The sequence below is a fragment of the Dasypus novemcinctus genome, chromosome 4 (assembly GCF_030445035.2).
Source record: "Dasypus novemcinctus isolate mDasNov1 chromosome 4, mDasNov1.1.hap2, whole genome shotgun sequence".
In the NCBI taxonomy this organism is placed as follows: Eukaryota; Metazoa; Chordata; class Mammalia; order Cingulata; family Dasypodidae; genus Dasypus; species Dasypus novemcinctus.
In genome coordinates, this window is record NC_080676.1 from 7,511,350 (window position 1) to 7,536,837 (window position 25,488).

Below are 25,488 nucleotides of genomic sequence, written 5' to 3' on the forward strand. Positions count from 1 at the left end.
AGAAAAGGTAGGGAAGTGATGTGGCTCAAGCAACTGCGCTCCGGTCTACCACAGGGAGGGTACCGGGTTTGGTTCCCAGGGCCTCCTGGTGAGGGCAAGCTGGCCTGAGCGGAGAGCTGCCACCAAGATGATGCAACAAAAAGAGACACAGAGGAAAGGCAAGAAGAGGCACGATGAGTCAGGGAGTCGGGGTGGCTCAAGAGATTAAGTGCCTCTCTCACCTTGGAAGGTCCCAGGATTGGCTCCTGGTGCCTCTGAAAGAGAAGAGGAGAAGAGAAGACAAGCAGACACAGAAGAACATACCGTGCATGGGTGCAGAGAGCAGACAGCGAGCGCAAGGGGTGGGGTGGGAGTGGGACAAATACATCTTTGAAAAAAATAAGTTAGGGGGAGGACCCAGAGGTGAGGCTCACATGCCCACCCCCACCCTGGCCCCCAGCCCACCCCGTTCGCCCGGCCCCCCCATGAACGAGGCCACCCTCACCTTCAGCAGCCCTGGGAAGCCGCGCCTCCCCAAGGTCTACCAGCCCTACAGTGAAGATACATGCAACAAACCATCAGGGGGATTCTCCACCTGCCATCTAAAAGAGACGAAAATGTCTGTACTTTCCTGGGAGGATTGTTAATTGGAGGATCTGACAACAAACTGATTTATAGATATTACATCACATTATACTTTTGTCTTCCACGTGGATTCTTCAGAAAGTGAACTTGGCGTTTTAGATCTAATTCAAGTATTTGTGGAAACACTGGACAAGTGTTTTGAAAATGTCTGTGAACTGGATTTAATTTCCCATGTAGACAAGGTTCACAATATTCTCGCAGAAATGGTGATGGGGGGAATGGTATTGGAGACAATATGAATGAGACTTGCACAGATTGATGCACAAAATAAACTGGAGAAATCTGAGGCTGGCTTAGCAGGAGCTCCAGCCTGCACTGTACCAGCTGTAAAGAATATGAAACGTCCTGAGATCCCAAGAAATATTAACATTGGCAACATCAGTATAAAAGTGCCAAGCCTGCCCTTTTTAAATAAAAAAAATTAAAAAGGCTATTCCCAGGTAAAACCCAGGGGGAAAAATCATCTAAGTTTACCATACAGTTGTTTAGCAAAGATTAAAGGGGGAGAGACTTAACTTTTGCTCTTGGATTAAAAGGCGAGGTACTGTATAGAAGTTGTTTAAAATTAGTGTGTGAAATTTAATGTTGCTTTTCTTGCTCAGGGATTTTAAAGAAATTATGTAGTTCCAATATGATTTTTTTCTTTTCTAAATTGCACTCCTATGCCCACCTAAGGGATGCCTCTATGTATTGGCTACCACAGTATTTTAAGAAGTGTTAAGACATTTCTTTAGTTAGGTGCAACCCAAAATATTGATGTTTTGCAAGGATCACAGATGCAGCATTTCTTAATTCTATTTGTCACATTGTTAAAAGAACCATTTATGTATTGCATGAAAACATGAATCTTTTCTCTTAGTTTGAATAAACTTCAAGTTAACTGGACTTCTACAGCACCTTTCTGTTTGCCTGATATCTACTTTAGCAATAATTTCTTAGAAGATGTATTTTATTTATTAATATTTACTGACCCTCCCCCCCACTCCAGTGTTTGCACTCGCTGTCTGCTCTCTGTGTCTGTTCACTGTGTGCTGTCTGTGTCTGCTCATCTTCTCTTTAGGAGGCACCTGGAACCAAACCTGGGACCTCCCATGTGGGAGGGTGGCGCCCAATGGCTTGAGCCACCTCAGCTCCCTGCTTTGTTGTATCTTTGTCTTACCTCTGTGTCTCCTTGTTGCATCATCTCATTACATCAGCTTGCTGCACCTGCCCATCACATCAGCTCACTGTCTTGCTTCTGCAGGAGGCACCAGGAACTGAACCCGGGACCTCCCATGTGGTAGGCGGGAGCTCAATCACGTGTGCCCATCTCTTCCTGCAATGATTTTTTTTAACGCCTTCTGTCTCAACAAAGTAAATAAAAGTCTATTTTATCACTGTAAAAAAAAAAGGTGGGATAAATAGAATTACATAGGAAGATGGTTCACTTATTCCAAATATATCAGTAATTACTTTAAACGTAAATGAACTGTTTTCATTAACAGGTTATATTAGTCAGGGTTCTCTAAGGAAACAGAAACAACAGAAGATATCTATAAATAGTATGAGATTTTATAAAATTCTCATGCCACCAGGGGATGGACAAGTCCTAACACCGTAGGGCGGGCTGCAACCAGGCACTGGGATGAAGGTCCTCAACGAGTTCCCCAGGAGACACTGTCTCTGAAGGCTGAAATCACGCCTCCTTTTAAGGCCTTCAGCTGATTGGACGAGGCTTTACTCATTGCTGACAGCAGTCTCCTCAGTTGACTGTAGATGCAACCAGCCATCTCTGCAATCAACTCACTAAAAATTAAAGTCCATTAAATGCCCATGAACTACCATTAGTCCAGGGCTTGCATGACCTAAAACTGGGCGCCATTACCTGGTGAGGTTGACACATTAACCTAACCATCACACAGGTAAAGATGAGACCGGATTAAAAAAAATAAAAAACAACTGTTCTATTTAGAAGAGAAACATCTATAACACAAGGACTCAAGAAGGTTGGAAAAAAAAGAACTCACCATGCAAACACTAACCAAATGAAAACTGGTGTAAATATGTTAATGTTAAAGTAGGCTTTAAGGGAAAAGGCATTACCAGACACAGAGAGGAACACTTCAAAATGATAAAATTTTTGATTCACCAGGAAAATGAATGAACTCTAAACTACACAATAAAACTTAACGTAGGAAGAGGAAAAAACAGTGGTATATTTTAACTTACCTTTCTCTCGCAACTGCATGGCAAAAAATCTAAACGACACAATTAGAGGAACTGGCCTCATGAACACATGTACGACACTATCTAATAACTGCAGAATATGGATTCTTTTTCATGTGTACCCAGAACATTTATAATACTTGATCATAACATGGGCCATGGAACACGTCTCACAAATTTGAAAGGAATCATGAAGAATGTTTTCTCTGAATATCCTGCAATCAATCTAGAATGGATAATAAAATTGTAATGAAAAAAATCCACATATATTTGGAAATTATTTAATCCCCTTCCATGTGATCAGTGGGTCAAGAATAAACCAGTGTATTATTTCACTTATATGTAATACCTAGAATAAGCAATTTTCATGGAGATTAAAAAAAAAAAAGACACTGAAGAGAGAGTCCCTGGGTTTGTATACTGACTCCACTATCTACTGTGTGACTATAAATAGGTTACTTACTTTCTGTGCCTTAGTTTTCTCATCTGTAAAGTGGGGAACAATATTTGGCTTATCACATAAGATTGTCATAAGGAATAAATATATATAGATATACAGTTTAAAGAGTACCTAGCACATCCTAAGTACTAGCATATACTAAGCACTGTATCAGTTAGGTAAATAAATAGAAAGTTTTTAAATTGAGAGAGAGAGTCAAGGATAGCCAGGAGGTTCTGGGAGAAGTCTTGATATCTACTGGATATTGTCTAGAGTCCAGTCCAGGCATATATAGATACTTGTTTGTGAACAAAGGTTTGTAGAACAGTGAGGAAAGGATTCTCTTTTAATAAAAGATACAGGGAAAATGGTGTATTCATATAGAAAAAAATGAAATTTGACCCCCACCACACACACACTTTATGTATAAAGAGCAACTCCATGTAGATTACAGCACTAAATGGGAAATGTAAAATAATGAAGCTTGTAGAGCATAAGCTAGGAGACTATCTCATTACCCTTTTTTTTTTTAAAGACTTATTTATTTCTCCCCACCTCCTTGTTGTTTGCACTTGCTGTGTCCGTTTGTCTTCCTTGTTTCTTTAGGAGGCACCGGGAACTGAACCCAGGATCTCTGATGTGGAAGGGAGGCACCTATTTGCTTGAGCCACCTCCATTCCCTGCTTTGTTGTGTCTCTCATATTTTTTCTTCTTGTGTCTCTTGCTGTGCCATCCTGCTGCGTCAGCTCACTGCACCTGCCCGTCGCACCAGCTCGCTGTCTTGCTTGTCCTCTCCAGGAGGCACTGGGAATCTCTGCTCCCTGCTTTGTTGTGTCTCTCATTGTGTTTTTCTTCTTGTGTTTCTTGTTGTATCATCATGTTGTGTCAGCCTGCCCGTTGTGCCAGCTCACTGTCTTCTTTAGGAGGCACTGGGAACTGAACCACGGACCTCCCATGCGGTAGGTGGGAGCTCAATCACTTGAGCCACATCTGCTTCCCTCTTCATGACCTTAGGGTGGGGAAAACATTTCTTAAATACTACACAAAGGGTATTAACCATAAAAGAAAATAATAAATTTCACTACATTAAAATTAATGTCTTAAGTTATTAGAAAGATACCATAGAGTAAGGAAAATAGAGAGTGGAAAAGGATATTTTCTATACATGACTGATAGAAGGTTATAATTCAGAATAATGTATATATAGAATTTCACAAAACAAAAATCAAAAAGCCAAATTTAAAAAAAAGTGTCCTGAACTCTGGGCACAACAAACGAAAAACAACCCTTCCTCAAAACAATCAAAAAAGCAAAATGACAGGTAACTAAGAGTGAACCTAAAAAAGATTTAAGCAGGTATTTTACAAAGACGGATTCAAATGGCCAGAAACAACTGTGAAAAAGCAGCTTTATCAGAGAAATGGAAATTAAATTCACTACATCCACCTGAATGACTAAAAAAAAATGTTGTTTAATTGGGCCTGTGAGAATGTGGGGCAAGAGGGATGGAGCCTCACAGTTTGGAGGGAGAGTAAATTGGTATGGCCTTACTTTAGCATTCCCTAGGCAATACGAAGACATGCATGATCCTATGGTCCATCAGTTTAATCTTTAATATATATTTATATTTTATATATATATATATATATATATATATATATATCCAAAGAAATATATATGAACCAGGAAGTAACTTTTTTTTTTTTTTTTTTGGCCTTTATAAAGGGTGTTTATTTGAAGTAAATAGTTACAAGGTTCTAAAGAGTTCAGCTCAGGGTTAGTCCCTCACCAAAGTCTGTTGCCACATGTTGAAGTAAGATGGCAGGCTACATCCGCGAGGGTTCAGCCTTCCTCATTCCTCTGAAGGGTCCATGGGCCCAGCTTCTTCAGATCTCAGCTGGAGGCTGGAGGGCTCATTTCTGTCTGGGCCTGCCCAGCTACTCAGGGCTCTGGTCTCTTCAGCTGCAAACTATCAGGGAAATGGCTCATCTCTCTCCCCGGGCTACAGGATCAAAGTCGTCTTCCATGTCTATGGAGCTCTTTCTCTTTTCTTGTGTATCTGCTTCTGTATGTCTCCTTGACTGTCAATTTATATAGCCCACAAAGTGGGCTCAAACTTAGTCACCCTAACAACCTGGTCAAATCAAAGCCCTATACTTGACATAATTTAATCAAAGGCATCTTCAGCTGAATCTCATATAATCACACCCAGAGGAACAGACTATTTTAAAAGCATAATCAATAACTCTTTTTGTGGAAAGTACCAGAAATGGGTTGATTTTTACAAAGGGGATTTATTTAGGGTAAAAGCTTACAGTTCTGAAGCTGTGAAAATGTACAAATCAAGACATCATCAAGGAATGCTGTCTCACCAGTTTGCAATTGTGAACAAGCAGACACATGGCAGTAGCATCTAAAGATGCTTTCTTTCTGACCTCAGCTAGGGGTGATCAAGCACATGGCAAGGCACAATGGTGGTCCACTCCTGTCTTCCTTCTCCCCCAGGCCTCTTTGCTAGTTCTGCTGAAGGCTCCTGTGTCTGTAACTTTTCTCTTTCCTGGATTTCTCTCTGAGCTCCTGGGTTCTTTCTCTCTATCTCAGTGGCTTTACATGTTCTGTGGTTTTTTAGTTCTCCAATTATAAAGGACTCCAATAAGAGGATTAAGACTCATCCTGGGTTCCACTATAAAATCAGAGCCTCTTAACTGATGTGATCTAGTCAAATGATGCCTTAGCTGAATCTAAGCAAAAGGTTCCATCTACAATGGGCTTATATTCTCTTTAATAACAGAATTTTCTGGGGTCAACAGACTCAAACCAGCACAACATTTTAATATGAACATATAATTATGCACAAAGGAGCCGCTAACTTTTATCGACTTCAAAATAAAAGCCATATTAATCTCTGGAGAAAATCATATTTCAGTTTATAAATAATTCAACTTCATTCTAAAATTAGTTTATTCTACATTTATCCACAAAATAAAGAAGACAGACTATTGTGTCCCATAGAGTAGATGTGTTAGAAAAAATAAAATAGATAAAATAAAACCACATTTTCACGTTTATCACCTAGGTTTGATCAATATTTTTAAAAGGTCGTTTAGAACCCTTTCATGGAAATGTCATATTATATTCAAAACAGGAATGTAAAGTATTTTCCTGAAGCTCTTTAAAATTTGTTTCACATTCAAATTTAAGACTCAGAATTATTTTCACTTAAAAATTAATTGCAAATTGAGGGAAAAAATGAAATACAAAAAAAAAGCTATGATTGATGAAGTAGTTATTAGACCAAAGCTAGATAAAGGCTGAAGATTATAAATGAATTGGGGATGAAATTTTCTAAGTTAGGCTCTGGTTGATCCCATGTCTTATTCAGATTTTGCTTCCCAGTGGATGAAAATACAAGTTCTAATAAGGTTTTGGACAAGAATTTAAAACTATACCTGTATAGTTTTTATTAAGTTCTTTGTTTATTTGTACTTGGAAATATGAAACCAAATTTTTAAAAAATAAAGTAATGTGATTATGAAACAAAACAAAACCTCATTTGATTCTTTTGGGTTTTAGCATTACTTAGTCAATAATAGCTAGAAATTATAATTTTTGCATTGTTTTCTGAAGGAGAGAATGAATAAATGAATGAATTGAAAGCTGTTAATAAGTGTGGATTTTTAAGTGCCCTTATATTTCCAAGTTGCTTGCCCACTTTTCCAAGTGACAAAAAGGTTAGGGATAAATGGTGATAGAACTGTTAACATTCTACGCTTTTACACGTGTTCAGTAAAGCTGTGTCAGTGATAGGTCCATGTTGAGCAAAGAATGGAGATGACTCAAAGCCACTTCTTTTAATCTCTTGCCTGCTTTAGTGGATCTTTTCTAGATATCATGAATAAAGTGGGTGAGAAGATTAAACATAGACATGACATTTTCTCTTGTGCTGTTGACATTTAAAAAAACATATCCAAATGCTTCCTTAGTCTGAGAGATCTATTCTAAAATTATAGTTCACAATGGCACTTTCTAAGTGACATTAAAAGAATATAGAGTCTGGTTTTCTTCATGCACATTTTATAATTGAATGTTGCTTATGAATCACAGCATTCTCAGATTTTACACCTTCCATAAAATTACCTCCTCAGAAAGGGATGGTTGTCCACAGTGAGATGCATCTATAATCATTTTAGCTATTTTGAAATTATTGGTGTTTCATATGATTTCCCATTAATTCATGTTGTTTGAGTAGCTATCATCTGACAGATACTGTGTTAATTGGGTTTAAAAGACACCATCACTCTCCTCAAATAAGCTAAATAGGAAAAAAAAATAGTTTTATTTAAATAAAAGGTAATAGAAGAGTTGATTTTCTATTTCTTAGGGGAACAGAAAAATTTGGAGGATTATGGCACTTCTTTATTAATTCACTTAGCTGTTATTGTTGTCAGTGTGGTAGGCAGAATTGTAAGCTTGAGTTCCAAGATTCCCATGAACCCTCGGTATATGCAATTTTTTTCCTATTAAATCAAATGCTGGTCTAGACACTACTATGAAGGGATTTTACAGCTGAAAATAAAGTCCAAAAATGTTAACCTTAAAATAGGGAGATTATCTGGGTAGGCGTGACCTAATCACATAAAGTCTTTTAGAAGCATACAGTCTTCTCTGGCTGGTCACAGAAGAGGTAGTCAGTTCTCTGGCTGGTCTGCAGTTGGGGCTATTCTGTGTTGGGGATGGGTGTTGTCGATCATCATCCTTTTTTTTAGTTGTCCTGATTGAGTCCAATGAACTGGAGAGTAGGTGCTACAAATCTGCTTGTCAATGACAAGACATATGGTGGTGTCTCCTGGTCTCTCCCTTGTCTTCCAGGTTTTATTGATGTTCAGCTTCGTTCTTCCTGTGGCTTTCTCTCTTTCCAGGAAGTAACTTATAATGTTCATAGCAGCGTTATTTGTAATAGCCTCAAATTAGAAACAACCTGTATGTGTCCAACAATAGAAAGGATATATAAATTGCAGTATTTCCATAAATTCGAATTCTACAGTGATGATAAAGAATGAGCTAGTTTTTAATGTAACATTTTTTTGTGACCTATGTATATATTTTTAAAAAAGAGATTAAAAAATAAAAAGAATGAACTAATTACACCCAACTATGGAGCTCAAAGATGAAAACATGATGTTGAGTGAAAGAAGTTTGACCCAAAAGTAGACGGTGTAAGTCTCGAGGGAGGAAGTAAGCGGCCGCCGTTCGAGCAGAGGCGGCGATTGCCTTGGCAGGGGGCAGGGGCTCTGGTTAAGGGGAGCTGTAGGGCTTCTGAGGGGTTGGCAATGCTCCTTCCTGCCTTCTGCGGTGCTTACCTGGGCGTTTGCTCTGTATGCTCATGTTATTTATGCTTTATGCACTTTTCTCTACGTGCTATTTTATACATTTTTTAAAAAGGTAGAAGAGAGGAAAGCAGGTCAACTTTTCTGAGTTGTTGAACCTGGACTTTATTAAAAGCGTAAAGGAATCACGGGCCCATGATGTAATGTCGTAACAGTTTCTCAATCATTGGGAAAGGAGGAGGAAGCTGCTGCAGGATGATCTGACTGATGTTTAGATCTACCTGGATCCCAGGGCAGAGCAGCAGCACTCTGGAGCAGGGAGACAGGAGGAGGCAGGTGAAATGAACGACTGTTAGCTGATTACTTCCCATGAACTTTGCCTTTTTGTACCTCCAGACCTTTATATATGTTGTGCATTCCTGCCTCCTCTTCCCATTACTCCTGTATTAGCTAAAGGGGTGCTGATGCAAAGTTCCAGCAATCTGTTGGCTATTATAAAGGGTATTATTTGGGGTAGAAGCTTACAGTCACAAGGCCCTAAAGAGTCCAATTCAAGGTACCGTGAGAGGTACTCCCTCACCCAAAGTCTGTTGCCACGTTTTGATCAAGATGGCTGGCAATGTCTGCGAGGGTTCAGCTTCCTCTTCTTCGTAAGGCTCCATAGTCCTAGCTCCTTCCAATCTCAGCTGGAGGCTGGAGGGCTCGTTTCTCTCAGGGCTCAGCTGCTCTGGTCTCTTCACACGGTCAGCTGTAAATGATCATGCCAGTGGTCCATCTCTCTTCCTGGGGCCCCTGCAATGTCTATGGAGCTCTGTTCCTCTGTGTATCTTCTTCTGTGTGTCTACGTCTGTGTTCTTGATTGGGCATTGGTTTATACAGCCCACCAAGGGGCAGGGACTCCACCCTGCACGCCCTAATGACGTGGTCGAATCAAAGCCCTAATCTTGATGTAATCAAGTAAACATAAAGCCTTTGAATTTAACCCAAAGGGTATCACGCTCAGAGAAACAGACAAGGCTATAATCAATATCATCTTTTGGAATTCATAAATACCAAACTGCCACACCCTTTCCCTACCTCCTGCCTGTCCATGGAACTCAGCTGAGAGGCCCTCTTCTCCAAGAAACGCCAGCTCCTGCCCCTCTCCTCTCCAAGAGCTGCCCGTCCCCATGCGAGGGTCACACGGTCTGCTCTCCATCCCAAGGACCATTTTTCCACCTTCTACAGACGAGGAACACCTCCATTACAGGCTGCCTGACTCACGTCTGACGTGCCGACAGAGCTGAGAATGTGCTGAGGGGACTCCCCAGACAGGAGACAAGGCAACAGTTTTGGAGTGACTGTTATTTCCCTGGGGTTCCTCTCTTCAGTGGCCTTTAACAGGGGAAGGCAGAGAAAGGAGTTTGCCTCTAGTTGGAACTCAGCACACCTTCCCATCCCTAATGTTATCCCAGTTTGGCTCTACCCAAGAAAAATGAGCGAGGCAGGTATTAGCAGCTGCATTTTGAAAACTAGCAAGCTCAGACTCTGAGAAATAACCAAGGATCAGAGAGAGGAGCTAGACTGTAACTACTGATCTTTGGAGCATTGGGGTCTGCCTTTATGTATGAGGTGGGGCCTCAAGAATTACTTGAACAGTCACCCTGTCCTCCCAGACCCAGATGGATTAGATGCTGTTCTTGTTTTGGGCAGCTTGGGAAAGGCCCAGAAGACAGGGGGAAAAGTACTTTGGAGAGATCTATATTGTCATAGTGCTCGTGAGCCAAAGAACCAGCTGTTCATGGAGCCCAGGACCCTAACCCATACTGAAGGGTGGCAATCCTCCTGCCTCCCACCACCTCCTCTGGCTTGGCCAGATCCCCCAACAGTGATGTGCAATGCAGCAAGTCGGGGGAGGGGGGCACATGCTGGAGATCAAGGGTATCCTGGGCTTAGCCCAGCACTATCCAGGGACACAACGGAGGTTCACTTCCTTTCCTGCTTCTGGAGACACATTCGCTAATAGGGCATAAATTTGTCAAGGCCCTTCTTTGAGCTAAACCCCCCTCTGTAAACAGCTGTCCACATCTACCAATGTTTACCACCTTACCAAGCCCTGACTCACGGCCTCGTGTATATAATGGTGACCTGCCACTGGATAAACATCTCTGAACCAACAGTCCTACTCCGGGAACTCACATTGAGACCAGTCCTGGGAATAGCAAGTTCAGCAGCCAAGACCCATCCTCAGCTGAGGCATTCCCAAGAAACTATGAATGTGGGAGAATGTGACATGATGTGACACTGTGTGTTTGGCAGTTTCTAAGAAAATTGAACACAGAATTACCATATGACCCAGCAATCCCACTTATAAACTCAAAAGAATAGAAAGCAAAGACTCAAACTGACATGTGTATACCAATGTTCATAGCAGCATTATTCACAATACCTGAAAGGTGGAAGCAACCAAAATGTCCATTAATGGATGAATGAACAAAATGTGGTATATCCATATGATTAGTATTATTTAGCTATAAAAATTAAGGGAAACGGATGTGGCTCAACTGATAGAGCATCCGCCTACCTTATGGAGGGTCCAGGGTTCGATCCCCAGGGCCTCCTGACTCGTGTGGTGAGCTGGCCCATGCGCAGTGCTGACGAGCAACGAGTGCTGTGCCATGCAGGGGTGTCCCAGTGTAGGGGAGCCCCACGAGCAAGGAGTTCACCCCCCACAAAAAAAGCACAGCCCGCCCAGGAGTGGGGCTGCAAACAGAGAGCTGACGCAGTAAGATGACACAACAAAAAAGAGACGCAGTTTCCCCGTGCTGCCTGGTAATACAAGTGGACACAGAAGAACACACAGCGAATGGACACAGCAGATAGCAGTGGGAAAGGAAGAAAAATAACATAAAATAAATCTTCAAAAAAAAATAAAAAGGAATGAAGTTCTAATACATACCATAATGTGGATGAACCCTGAAGACATGATGTTAAGTGAAATAAGCTAGATACAAAAGGACAAATATAGTATGTTCTCATTTACAGGAAATAACTAGGATATGCAAATTCAGAGAGAAAGAAAGTAGATTACAGGCTACCAGGGGTGGGGTTGGGGAAGAGGGAGTTAACGTGTAATGGGTTGAGTCTCCATTTTGGTGCTGAATAAGTATTAGTCATGTGTGGTGGTGACGGTTAACCCGGCATTAGGAATGTAATAACTGCCACTGAAGAGCATGCTTGCAAGTGGCTAAACTGGGGGATTTTATTGTGTTGCATTTATCAAAATTTTAAAGAGAGAGAGAAACGAGGGCCAGCTTTGAGTCTCCCCCTGGGGAGGAGCCTCCGATCTGGTCGGTCTGGCCTTGGCTTGGGTACTGAAGGGGCGTTCTCCCAAACCTGGGCACCTCCTCCCTCAGGCGCTCCCCAAAGCTGAAAGGCTTCCACACAGCGCCCGCTGCGGCCGGGAGCGGGCCTTTCAGGAGGAAGTCCAGCAAGAGGGCAGGCGCCTCCGCTCCACGGCGGCCGGCCTGTCATCGGACTCGGTCATTTCTTGGAGTGCCCAGGCTGAGGGCTGAAGGCCTGCACTGCCATAAGAAGCCCACACGTCCCCAAAGCCACGGCAACAGCTCACCCATTTATTTGACTGAGAACATCAAGGACAACAGAAGTAAACAATCTTTAATAAAACTCCTATAAAAAACTCAGTCACCGGGCAGACATTCAGTTCTCTTTCCCATGCTATTGAGGAGGAAGAGCTTCCAATATTCTTTGGAGAATAAGCATATTTTGCTGGATGTTGCCAGAACTCAGAAAGCATTCATTTCCGCATTCAAGCCAGTAGTTCCTATTGCACATATTAACATTATTTGCCATCTAGCACCCTAAATACATGGTACCTTAACAAATAAATTAAAGAATCCCGTGTGGCATTAAACCATTTCAAATTGAATGAATATCTTTGAAAAATCACATTATAAGTTTTAATAAATACAATAAGAACAGCTGTTTTAATAAAATACTCAATTTTAGGTCTAGCATTTATTTCATAAATAGAATGGTTCTTTTTTTCATTTGCTTTCTTTCTTGGATATATTTGCTTAAGTATTATGCTCTATGAAGCAAACTCTTTCATAGATGCCATGTAAAAATTATATTAATATGTGCCTCATTACAGAAGCAGTTGGAAGAACTAGATCACACAGTTAACTGAAAAGTAATTTATAGGAAAAAGCTCCGCTTTTTGTATAACTTTAAAACTCAGACTGAAAAAAAAGACATCTTTTTATATAGAGCTCCCACTAGAAATTTTATAAATATATATGCAGCATATATTATATATTATATATAATATTTGCCTCATCAATAGATTTTCAGCAAGTCTGGATGGAATGACGCTATCATAATATTAAAAGAATAAACAAGTTTTCACAGATTTAAAACAATTCTTTTGAAAAAGAATAATTTCAAATTATATCATAAATTTTAATTTACACAATTTTAAAAGGGAAGGAGGATAGCTTTCTTTTAAGCCTCATTTGGAAAATAAGAACAGCCACCAGCCCCAAGCGTGGATAAGTTGGCTGAGTGATAACTCTTGGTCACAATATTGAAAAGAAGTATTTACACCTTTCTGTAAAAAGTACCAAACACAATTTTTTAAAAAAGAGAGAGAACATCTCTAGTAGCATTCCTTGGCGTGCAAAGTCTGCAGGAAATGATTATCCCATACTCTTGACATTTTCGCCGTACGTCTTGATCGAGCACTCAAAAAGCAGAGGTGGTCACCAGGGATTGCTCAGGTCAGGCTCGGTGAGATGCCTTATTCTTTTAACTTATTTCAGTTCCAGGATTTCATTCCCTTTATAACATCTCTGGTAGAGTCATCTTCAATTTAGTGCAAGTGCAAAATGAAAATTAAATGAGACCAACAAATACATTAGGAGCGAAGGCTGTTGGTTAAGATCTGTAGTCCTTTCGAACTGTGTGGGCCATCCAGTTCACTTTAGTAGTCCAGCTTTCCCTGAGCGCCTCGTCAAATTTTTGCTTAAATTGTTTGAGTGCTTCTTCTTCACTCTTCCCTAAGGCAAGGGAGTCCTAAAAAGGAAGGGGGAAATCTGGTTTTATACATCGCTGGCAGTGATGTGCAAACGTCAGAGCGTGCAGGAGAGGACGGCTCAACCACACCCCAAGCACCCTGCAGGTGCATGTGCTTTTACTTAGATGCCATTTGCAGGAGGAAAATGAGTACCTAGCAGAGGTGACAATAAGATCTCTGCCCAAGGGTTTCTGAAGATGAAATGAATTTATATCTACTGCAAGATACCTTCTCAGCTGCTTGTCGCTACCAGCCAAATCCTGTAAGATGACTCAAGGCCCACTAAGACCCAGGCAAATAAAAAGCAGGTCACTGAAAGGCAGGCGCCAAGCTGCTAATTCATGTTCTCACAGTGTGAGTAGGAAGGCTGCTGCCCAATTCCAGCCTTTACTCCCCAGCTACTGGCAGGAAAACCATCTAGGTTACAAGACCCTTTTTCAAAATTGCTCTTTCATATGAACTTCCCAGATTCCTTTCGTCCAGGCAAAGAACTACGTCATAGGAAATGACTCTGCTCCACTCCCTCAGACATACATTTTCTTTCTTTAAAAAAAAAAATGTTTTGGAGGTACCAGGGTCGAACCTGGAACCTGGCACGTGGGGAGCAGGCACTCAGCTGCTGAGCCTCCCTCAGGCATATAAATGAGTAGCAGCTACACCTGCGCTCCACACGCAGAAGTCCAGCACACAAGGAAACACCGCTCATACCTTGAGATACTGAATATCCTTGACTGACGTGAGCTCAGGAAGCCCTGCAGTCAACATCAGTGCAAACAGAGTGATGAAGAGATTCCCGTGTCGCCGTAAAATCAGATACGCATCCTCACAGCACTGGCGGAAACTGGTTGATGCAGCAAATCATAGGGAGATGGTGTTAAGAGAAAGAGCATATTTCATAAAGGAAAACAAAGAGGAATACACCTAAATTTTCTATTAAACAGCTGGAGAAATTCTACTTAGTTATTTCTGAGAAAATTGTTCCAGGACTAAAATTTACATAAATCAGGCTAAGATCATATCTAATCTTTGTCAAAAACAAAACTAAATTAAAATTCTACGATAAAAGACAGTATTATACTTCGTTTAAGCTTTTTAATTCTATGAAACCCAAAAGCTGATTATAAAATAATCATAATCCATGCTGATTTCTTGGTGTACTTCTAGGTTTTGACTTTGTGGTCAGAACAGAGACTAATTTCTTTAATGACCCCCCTCCCCAAATCAGTGTCAATGCTTATGTATTAATCTCCTTGTCATCTGGCCTTCCCCCTCTCGCCTCTTCAAGACACAATTCTATCTCCCTATTTTATCCAGAGAGAGATATTTCTGCAGAAACCCAGGCAAGACTAAAAATTGTAACAACTTTTTGTTAAGCAAATAGCATGTATTACCCATATCAGATATCTCTAATCATCATAACCCTGAAATTTAATTTTATATATATATACTATTTTAAGATGAAGAAACAAAGGCAAGAAGACAAGTACTGTGCTTGGGAACATACAGCTAGTGAGGAACAGATCACAGATTTTAGAAGTCTGCCCCTGAACCCTGGTTCTTTTACTATACTCCACACAGAGTGATAGAAAATTGCCTGTCACTCAGTATATCACTATCAAATGTCTTAAAAATTTCAGAGAATTTTTGTAAAACCAAAGGTAGTACACTGTAGAATAAAACGTGGTAGCTGACTTAAAATTTTTGGCTCTCAGTTTCTCCTCCCTGAGCATTTCTGAACAAGTACATGAATTTGACAGGCAAATTTTCCCAAAAGGTTCCTGTTACCAGATTTTATATGCTCCAGCTCCAAATACACGTCAGCACAGGAAATGCTAGACTAATCAGTCGGGTAAGAAAGTGTTAGGTGTATTTAGCCTTGATATGAGGGCAATACTCACCGTCCAAACTTTTCTGTGTTTCCTGTTTTTCCTTGTTGAATGACATGAATGAAATCATAGGTAAGAATAAAAGGCACTCGCTCCCTTTTAATACCAAATTTAGACTTGAAGTTTCCAAGAATATGTCCAAAATCAATGTGGAAGAGCTGGAAAACAAATGGAATTTAATTCCCTTCATTTTTCCAGTGAGTTCAAATAGAAAGTGAGTTCTCCGCAGTCCTACCCGCGCCCCACGCACTCACCACACCCTCCCATCTAAGCCCTCCTTTCTCTCTTCACAGCCTACGGGGCACTTTCTACATACAGATGTCTTTTACACCCAACAATAACCCTGAAATTCAACTGCATATATGCAGTGGGATAGGGGATTCTTTAAAAAGAAAAATATATCCAAATAATAAGTGTAACTCGTTAAAAAAAAAAAAGCTAAGTAGTTCTACAGAACATGACAACATAAGCACACGCCCTGACCCCACAGGCTCCCTCCTCTGGAGTGCGGCTACTTAACACCTAACTTCTCCCTGCTCTTACTTATTTTTCCAGGGGTTTGCCTCCATTTTTCCAAATAACATTTTTATACTATTAGGATTTACTTCCTAATTTTAGATTATCATTCCTATTATAGAAGGTAGGGATTTACCACTTTTGTGGTAATGTAATGGCACATAATGTAACATATTATGTCATAATTTTTGGTTAAACTAATGCTCAGTGTTTAAATTGTTTAGACCATGTAAATGCATTTCAAACCTAAGCCATATGGTATCTTGTGATTAGATTTCCTTTGTTGTTGTTATTCATCTGTTTCTTTTTTTTCCTGGAGAAAATAACTTTTTTGGTTGTTGTTGTTTTCTGTTTGATGGCTTAGTGTTTTACGACCCTGTCATCAGTTCTTCCCAAAGTTTCCTTAAGTTCTAAAAGTCATTTTCAAAACTGTTTTCCACAGTCAGATATTCATTTGGAGTTACAGTTTCTGGTATCTCACATCCTATTCTCCTTTGGATTAGACTAGGGTTTCCCAGCCTCGGCACTGCTAACATTCGGGGCCACGTAAATCTTTGTTGCAGGGGGCTGTGACAGTCACGATAGATGTTGAGCGCCATCTCGGGCCTCGACCCACTAGATGCCACAAGTATACATACCCCTAGCAGAGGCAACCCAGACTGCCTCCAGACCTTGCCGAATGTCCCCTAGGCGGCAAAAGCATCCCAGATGAGGGCCACCGGTTCAGAGCCTTGTTAGATGCTTGTTGCGGCAGTATCTTAAGACAAGGAGCCAAGGTTTTGAGACCTTTCATGTTTGAAAATATCTTGATTCCACATTCATACTTGATTGATAGTTTGGCTATAGAATTCTAGGTTAGAAATCACTTATCCTCAAAATTATCAAGGCAAATTTTTACTGAATTCTAGTTCCCAGTGTTGTTACTGAGAAGCCAAGTCCTGATATGAGGCCTGTTGTGTCTCTGGGGAATTTTAAAGACCTTCTCTTTATGTCTGATGCACTGAAATTTCATGGTTAAGGGCCTTCATGAGGGTCTCTTTCATTCACCAAACTCTTGTATTCTTTTAACAGGATATTCCTAAACATCAGCTCTGGGAGGTGTTTATATTTATCTCCTCGCTAAACTTTCTGTCACTTCCTTCTGGAACTCCTTTTCAAGCTGATGGTATGCCTCCCTGGACTGATGCTGTCGTTTCTGGTTCCTCTTTCTTCTATTTCTCATACTTTTCTGTGTTCTACTTTTTGGAATATTTAGGAACAACATAGCAACGTCATTTTTATGCCTCAATTTTCCCACCTGTAAAAAGGGATAATAATACCACCACCTACACCGTAAGATTGGTGTGAGGACTGTATAGTTAATACCTACAAAGCACTCAGAACTGTGCTTGCTATGAGAGGAGTTCAATAAATATCAGCTGCTCTTTAGTTCACACTGCTTCTATTTGAACTTTTCATTTGTTCCTATTTTTAATTTCCAAGAATTCTTGCTATTCTCTGATTTAAAAAAAAAAAAGAATCCTATTGTTAGTTCATGGATGCAATGACTTTTATTCTTGATTTTTTAAATTCCTCTGCTTATGACAGTCGCTGTTTTGCACCCCCCTCCCCAATTTTGATTGTTTTGGTCTCTGTGATGAAGGCTTCCCACAAATGCAGGGTAATCCTTGGCTGACCAATCGTATTTAAGAATGAGGCACTAAAAAGTTGAATGAAAGTTCTATGTCCATGACTGGCTTGCTGACTGGCAGTCATCCTTAGGGAGTAACTGGGAAGAGAACCCAACTGTCAGGATCTGTAGTCTTTTCACCAAAAACCAGTTTCTCCTGAAAAATACCGTGTATTCACTTGAAGAAAGTGGGGATACACATCCGGCCGCCAGCATTCCTGGAGCACAGCGAGTGGAAGGGACTGGGGACCACATCGTTTAGTATGCTGACTTCCAGTTGCCCCCATTTTGAATACTGCACTTCTCCCATGTTATATATATGGCCTCTTTAGAACCTGTAGTTCTTGAGTCAGAAAAATGAGCTTCTTCACTGAATAAATCTCCCCTCTCCTTCTTGGGGTAGGGAGAGGGCACTTGAGCACCTAACTCCTCCCTATGTTAACATAAACTGCCAACCAACACTGTTTTCAGCCTCTTCCCTCACACCCCTGCTGTCAGCAACACCTGATACCTCTGATTTCGGGTTTCTCACACTGATATACTCCTATACAAGTACTCAGGTTTCCATTTCCTCAGTTCTGCAGATCATTGCCACTTCTCCATCTTGTTTTTTTATCATCCCCAAATCTTTTACCCATCGTGACCTCTTTTCTAATTATCTTTGTTTTCTTGGGTTTATACATTTCTTATTCCTTACCATCAAAGAAGGGTATCAGGAAAGAATGGAGATAAACCTATGTATTCAATCTGATAACCGGAAGTAGCAGGAAATCCTTTTTAAGTGCAGACACAAGGTTCAAGTCTCTGCCTTCAAAAAGGCAGAGTGTAACAATCAAAAGGAAAGGTTGACTGCTGAGTAGACTACTTTGTTGCATATGGCCGAGAAAGCTCCCTAGGGCAAATGAGAACTATCCAGATCTCCCAGGAGAGACAAAACTCTGGATCCCATCTAAAGAAAGAACTAACACAGAGACATAGAGATTTTTACTATATTATGCCCTAGTAGCAGGAAACTCCAAGAATGGGAATACTGAAAAATTACCCAAAATACCTCATTTGTCTTTGCTTAATATAAGATATTTTATTAATACTTGTAAGCTACTCTAGAAATAGAAAAATTTTCACTGGAAAACTAAGTTTCTTAATGAATGGCCTGACCTGACTTCCCTAGCTATCCCAAAAGGATATTATTCATACTCCTCCTTTCTCTCCCAGGTATGATCAGAATTAAAGGTAGAAAATGGCTCAAGTGGGATGCATCTTAACTTTTTAAGCATCGGATATTGCTTTAGTTTCCTACCTGCTAAAACAAACAAGGTTTGGTTTAAAAGGAATTTATTGGCTCGTGGTTTCGGAGGCTAGAAGAACTGCTTCCCCCCAGGCATGGTGTTTTCTGGCGGCCAGCAATCTCTGGGGTTTGTTGGTCCTTCTTTAGATGGCAATGCACATGTGGCATCTTCTTCTTTCTTCTTCAGGTTCCCGTGACCTGCAGCTCTGGCTGCTTCCTGTGGCATCTCTCTTGTGTGTCCAACTTCCTTTGCTTATATAAGGACTCCAGCCATATCAGACATTCCTTTTGTGGGGGATATGATTCAATTCCCAGAAATTATCTTCTTTTAATATATCCAGGACAGCTTCTGTTCCTTCTACTCTTAGGTACATGTGTCCCAACTATAAATTTTAAAAGTACATCTGTTTAATTATATCATGTCCATGAGTGTATTATCTGCCTGAATAACTTCATTCAAATAATAAAAAAATGATAGTATAATGAGGGTTTAAAACTTGTTCAATTGAAGTTTTCTAATCATATTATCAAGAGTGAAAACAGAACACTATTAAAAGTAGTTTAAAAAGTAACACATCATAGTGCTTAATGTTTCTGTAGCTGACATAATGTTGCTAAGGCTTGTATCTGAACCTGATGCAAAACTCTTAATTGCACTGTAATAGTTCTTTTCTCAGCTGTGTTGTATTCAATGTACTATGAGTCTCTAAGAGATTGGCCATGGGTACTGTGGCAGTTTGATATTATTTATGAATCCCCAAAAAAGAGAAAAATTATGTTTGTAAACTGGGTGTGACATCTTTGACTGTATTAAATTCAAAGGTTTAAAGTTTACGTGATAGGATTAGGGTTTTGATTCGACCACATCAGTAAGGCCTGACTCAGGACTGAGTCCCCGCCCCACCTTGGTGGGCCTATATGAATGGCACTCTCACAGAAGAGAGAGAGAACTCTGTCAGTTTTGACCCTGGGGCACCGTGGAAAGATGAACCACTCGCCTGATAGTTTGCAGCTGAAGGGAACCAAGCAGCTGATAAGGCATGGAAAGAAACTAGCCCTATGCCAGACTCATATAGGAAGCGCTGAAAGAGAAGCCCTATGCCAGTCTACAGCTGAGATTGGAAGAAGCTGAGCCCACGAAACTTTCAGAGGAAGGAAAGAAGGAGAGATCAGGCAGAGATTCACCTTGCTTCACCACGTGGCAGCTGACTCTGGTGAAAAAGCAGCCTTGAGTTGGACTCTTTAGGGGCTTGTAAATGTAAGATTCTACCCTAAATAAATACCCTTTAAAAAGGCAACACATTTCTGGTATTCTGGTTCAGTACCTCTTTGGCTGACTAAAAAGGTACCACTTCCTGTTTTTCAGCTGTGACTGTGCAGTATCAGCAAGTGCACTCTATATATTTTCCAGACGCGTATTCCCTCACTAAACAACATCCTCCAGACATGCAGTAAGCAGCCTTATGGTTTTCTTCTTGCTTGTACAAGCTAGCAGCTGTAAGGCAGCTGTAGATTTTTCACTGGCAGAGTCTATCAAAACATCGTCTTTTGCTGTTGTGCAATCAGTGCTGCAAAAAAGCTGAGTAAACTCTTTTGTAGGATTAACCAGTTGATTTTTGTTAATTTTGTCTGAATATTACTAAAAGAGCCAGAGGGACCACACTCCTGCAAAATCCAATGGCACTATAAAACTGATCCGCAGGTGCGTTCACAGCGTATTGTCGCTGTGTGAGCTGATCAGCCATACTGCTGGCTCCCAAACGTAATTTTTACATTGAAAAGATAAGTCACTTTTAAACAATCACAATTATATTTTTAAGCAACTTTTAAAGCATTTAAGTAAATGCTTAGCACTTAACTTTAGGCAATCAAACAAATGGCTATCTGAAGAGCATTGTACATGAAATGAGGGATGGTAGGCAATTGAAGGAAACAAACAGGGATCTGAGAATCACTAAAGAATAATCTGCATGAGTTCTGCTAGAGACTATCATACATAAGAAGTAACAGCATCATTGGGGCCCTTGGCAGATCACAGAGATCAACTCACCTGACCAGTTTTCTTGACCATGATGTTGTCACTGTGTCTGTCACCAATCCCAAGGACATAAGAAGCTACACAGTAGCCAGCACAGGACAGAGTAAACTCCTCAATGGCTCGGTCAAGGTCATCCCTAAATGAGAGAAAAAGTAGAAGCAAAAGAGGTTTTCACTAGTGAATGCCCTGATTTAGGTAATTTGTGAGGTCTGTACGTTAGGTATCGTTCAGCCCTTAGGCTTTTACATCTGTCAGCTGCAGATGAAGAAAAGTTGTACATTGTTGTTCCAGACTGTACATTAGACCAAATTTGTATTTGCACTGTCAGTATGGCAAATGAGTGAAGAAATGTTTAAAACACGACTGGATTTTTAGTTTCTTTTTTGATTCAGCTCATGTCAGGGCTGAAAAGCCTCAATTTGTGTTCATGTCAGTGGGGATTTAAAAAAAAAAAGTCTACATTCTTTCTAATAAACTGTCAGAAGACGTAAGAAAAAGAAAACCAGAAAGGTTTTAAACCTCCAAATCCTCCAAATGGGGGTGTGAGCCTCCACAGACTGCAGACGGGGTGTGAGGGCCAGGCCGCACCCCAGCTCCCTTCTGCCTGTGAGGGAACTTCAGCACGGGGCCGCCAGCCAGATCTCGCACCCCCTTCCATAGGCTCACAATCCTGTAATTTCAATATGTGTACAGTTTGCTGCTAGAATCAGAAGTGCTGGTTTAGAACAGCCTATTCTTAACACCCATGGCTATGCAGCTATAATCTCACTGAAAAATAAGTGCCGTGGGCAAGTCAGGAGAGCAAGGAACCTTCTAGATATTTTTTTATGTACTGCACCCAAACGTATCTACCCTCAATAGTGCCATGACTGTCCTTTTTTGGGGAATGTATTTAGGTATGTAACTAAGATTGGAAAGCAGTATGACATATATACATAGAAGGAACTATAATCCATAATCATCCAAGTCCTGCAACTGTTAACACTTTTCTCCTAAATATATTATATACTGGTAATTTCTGAAAAACATCACTTTTTTGGGAGTCCTATTTACAATGAATGTTCATTTGAAAGCACTACTGACAATGAAATGTTTCCTTTGTTTTTAAATCAAAGTATTTGCACACATGGTTAAGTCTCTTTGGGAGGGAACATTTTAAAGTTTTCTCCATAGAAAGCAGAGTAGAGGCACTTCTTTGAACAGTATTAAAAATGATTTACTTTCAAAACAAAACAAAAAACCACTATGAGCAGACCATGCATAATCAGGCAAGGGAGAGAGGATGATCATCACAGGGGCAGGGCAGAGATGAGTTAGTAGACTGGCTTCTCCAACATCAGATAACTGCCTCAGCTATTCCAATTCCTGTGTCCTGGGGGTCGTGTTTCAGTGGGGATGGGAGGAGATTCATGTGTGCAGCAATGAGAGGCGACTGTGGGGTTTGCTGGATGACACTGTGGCTTTGTAGCACTTTTGTCAGTTCTGACCGAAGACTAGAATTCCACAGGTAAGAGTCAGGTATTGTAGTCCCGACCATTTAAATCATTGTCTTCAATTAGAAGTGAATAATATAGAGCCTTCAGAGATAAGGCCCAATGATCAAAATGCAGAAATTGGTTCCCACGTACAAGTCCTTGGGTTTTTGCCAATAATAAAATTTGAGGCTGACTTAGAAGTCTTTAGCCAATAATACTTGCAGGGCTTTTTTGTTACCCACTGTGAAATTCCTTTATTTTCTGAATATTAGTGGCTCTCCCAACATTATGAGTCAGAATTTTAAGCACTGTATTTTTTAGTTTGGAGAAATCACAGTCTACAAAGTCATTTACTTAGATAAAATTAATCTTATTGACTTTCATATATACACATTATTACAGAAGGTGATGTACTTAAAAACTCCAATGTTATTTTAAAAATACTTCAATTCTTAGATTGTAACTTTATTCAGGGCTCTGAAATTTTATAGAGAGAAAGCAGAATTCAATGCATATCATTGACTTTAGGCAGCCTATGTGTTATTTTATCTAATCTGAAATGAAGCAGTAAGAAAAACAACACTTAACACTTCCTCTAAAACATTGATGACTACTATTGGGAGAACAGTTATTTTGTTGTTTGCAAAGAAAAATGATAATCATCAAACAGGAAAACTAACCCAGAGTTGTACTCTTTGAGCCAGTTTAGAAGGGCGTCTTTGTTGAAGGCTGCCGCAGCGGCCACGTTGCTGCTGTTCAGCTGAATGTCGGCGATCGTTTCAGAGGTGCTGACAACTTCAATGAGGCCAGAGCGATCTCCTGTTGCCAAACAGCCATAAGGTAGCATACTGAAAGGAAAAAGTTTGCATAAAGAGTCATCCATGTATATTTTCCATAGAATAACACATTAGTGGAATATTTCTTTTTGATTTTTAAATTTTTATTGATGCCCTGGTCATTACATATTATTGTCACATGGAAACACATGAATTTTACCTTCTGTTCGAGAGTCAATCCCTTATACAAGAGTTGAGTGATTTATCAGAATTGCAATGTGTCAGCTAAATGCCTAATTTATTATCTAGTTTTTTGGTGAAATATCCCATTTGCTGGGGTAGCTGAACAAAAGCATAGAAGATAAAAAGAGTGGGCCTTTGTTTTTACTCTGAATTGTGGGGAAGGGACCCCACCCTCTATGGAAAACCTAATAGGTGCAGGGTTCCAGGCTAAATGCTTTACATGTTATCTTGGTTAATTGCAGTTCTATCCTTCCAGTTGCTCAAATCTACAACCTTAATATCATCCTTTACTCTTCTTTTTCTCTCATACCCAATATTTAACTTACTTACCTCCAAACCTACCCAGAGTCTAAACGCTTTTCCACATCTACCCTTCCTTCTGCTACCACAACATCCTAAAACATCCTAGTTAAAATTGTAACACTGTGCCTGATATCCCTACTCTGCTTTATTTTCCTCCATAGTCCTTGGCACTGTATAACCTATTATGTATTTTATTTATTGTTTATTGTCTGTCTCTTCCCTTTGAATGTAAGTTCCATCAAGTCAGAGATGTTTTTTTCACTGCTGCAACCTTTGTGCCTAAAAATGTGTTTGCACAAAGTAGATGCTCACTAAGTATTTTTGAATGGACAAATTTAATAACAAAATCCCTGCAAGGTAAGTTCCCGATTTTACAACTGAGGAATATAAGTAGATTGCCAAAAGTCATGCATTTAATTAAGTGGCAGATTCAAGACTTAAAGCTAGGTCTATGTGGCTCTAAAATTACCTTTTTAACCTAATACAGTCCCAGAGACACAAAGTATGTTGATATAAGGCTGCTTCTTGTGTAAATGAAAATGGATATGGGGCCTGATTTGGATGAAGAGATGCCACGTGTTTTACAGTTCACAGTGACTGAACAGAGTTAAACCAGAGTACTAATGTGACAATGGTGTGTTTGCATGTTAACTTTCTTACTTCCTGAGTTGAAATCTTTGACTCCCTAGTTGGATTACAAACTTCACGGAGAAAGCAACTTTAACTGAGGTAAGGTGGCAGAAAATATAAAGGGCTGGTAGTCTGTCAGAAAGATGAGAACTGATATTCTCAATAGCTAGACATATAAGTGCCTACAACAACACACTGTGAAAAACAGATTATCAATTAAAATAGTCCTTGCTAAATTGATGAGTGGTATTTTGCTTTGATTTGCATTTATCTGATCCTAGTGAAGATGAAAATTTTCTCTTTTACCATTTTAAGAATTTCTTCTGTGAATTAGGTATTCACATCATTTGTCAATTTATTAGGATTTTAATGTTTTATAGTGATTTGTGTGAGATCTTTATATATTAATATTATGCCCTTCTTTATTTTAATTGCAAATAGACTCTCGAGTTTTCTAAAAACTGTTTAATTAGAGCAACTCCAAAATGGAATGAGATGTCTTAGAAGATTCAAAAGTCAGGTGACTATAAAATAAATAAAAATGGTAGAACAAAAAAAAAAGTCAGGTGACTATAGAAAATGCAATGGATAGAATTCATGGGTTAATTTAATATTAATAAATATTTGTTACAAGCTAAACATTGTGTTAGATGCTGGAGATACAGAACTGAGCAAAAAGCAACATCTGCTGTCTTAGAGTTTAAAGAGCACAAATGTTAAATGACCATGTGACATTTGCATGAAGGAAAGGCGCCATGAAAACATGTCAGGAAAAGGAGGAAGGACAGCACGGCTGGAGCGCAGTGTAAGGGTGAACATAAAAGTTGAGGTGAGGAGGAAAAATAGGAGGAGCTGGAAACACCATGCAAGACCCCATAGGCCATGCAAAGACTTCTCATCCTCCTAAAAGCACCAGGAAAAGCCTTTGACCGATTTTACGAAAGAGGAAGAATGTGTGTATACGTTTGTGTGTGTGTGCTGGGAAGAGTGTATGG

General features: G+C 40.0%; 1 protein-coding gene and 1 pseudogene across 7 annotated transcripts in view; one reads left to right on the forward strand and one right to left on the reverse strand.

Annotated features, from left to right (window-relative positions):
- Positions 1-464: 464 nt before the first annotated feature.
- On the forward strand, positions 465-1,049 carry LOC101437228 (AP-3 complex subunit sigma-1 pseudogene; annotated as a pseudogene).
- Positions 1,050-12,231: 11,182 nt separating this feature from the next.
- PIK3CB (phosphatidylinositol-4,5-bisphosphate 3-kinase catalytic subunit beta) overlaps positions 12,232-25,488 on the reverse strand; it is a 203,427-nt gene continuing 190,170 nt past the window's right edge. For all 7 annotated transcript variants that reach the window (XM_058295060.2, XM_071214544.1, XM_058295061.2 and 4 more), the window contains 5 exons: positions 23,222-23,389; positions 21,079-21,202; positions 15,568-15,713; positions 14,378-14,510; positions 12,232-13,668 (listed from right to left, as the gene is read on the reverse strand). In XM_058295060.2, coding sequence (XP_058151043.1) covers positions 13,531-13,668; positions 14,378-14,510; positions 15,568-15,713; positions 21,079-21,202; positions 23,222-23,389 — 709 coding nt within the window. In that variant the 3' untranslated portion in view covers positions 12,232-13,530. The remainder of the gene's footprint in view (positions 13,669-14,377; positions 14,511-15,567; positions 15,714-21,078; positions 21,203-23,221; positions 23,390-25,488) is intronic.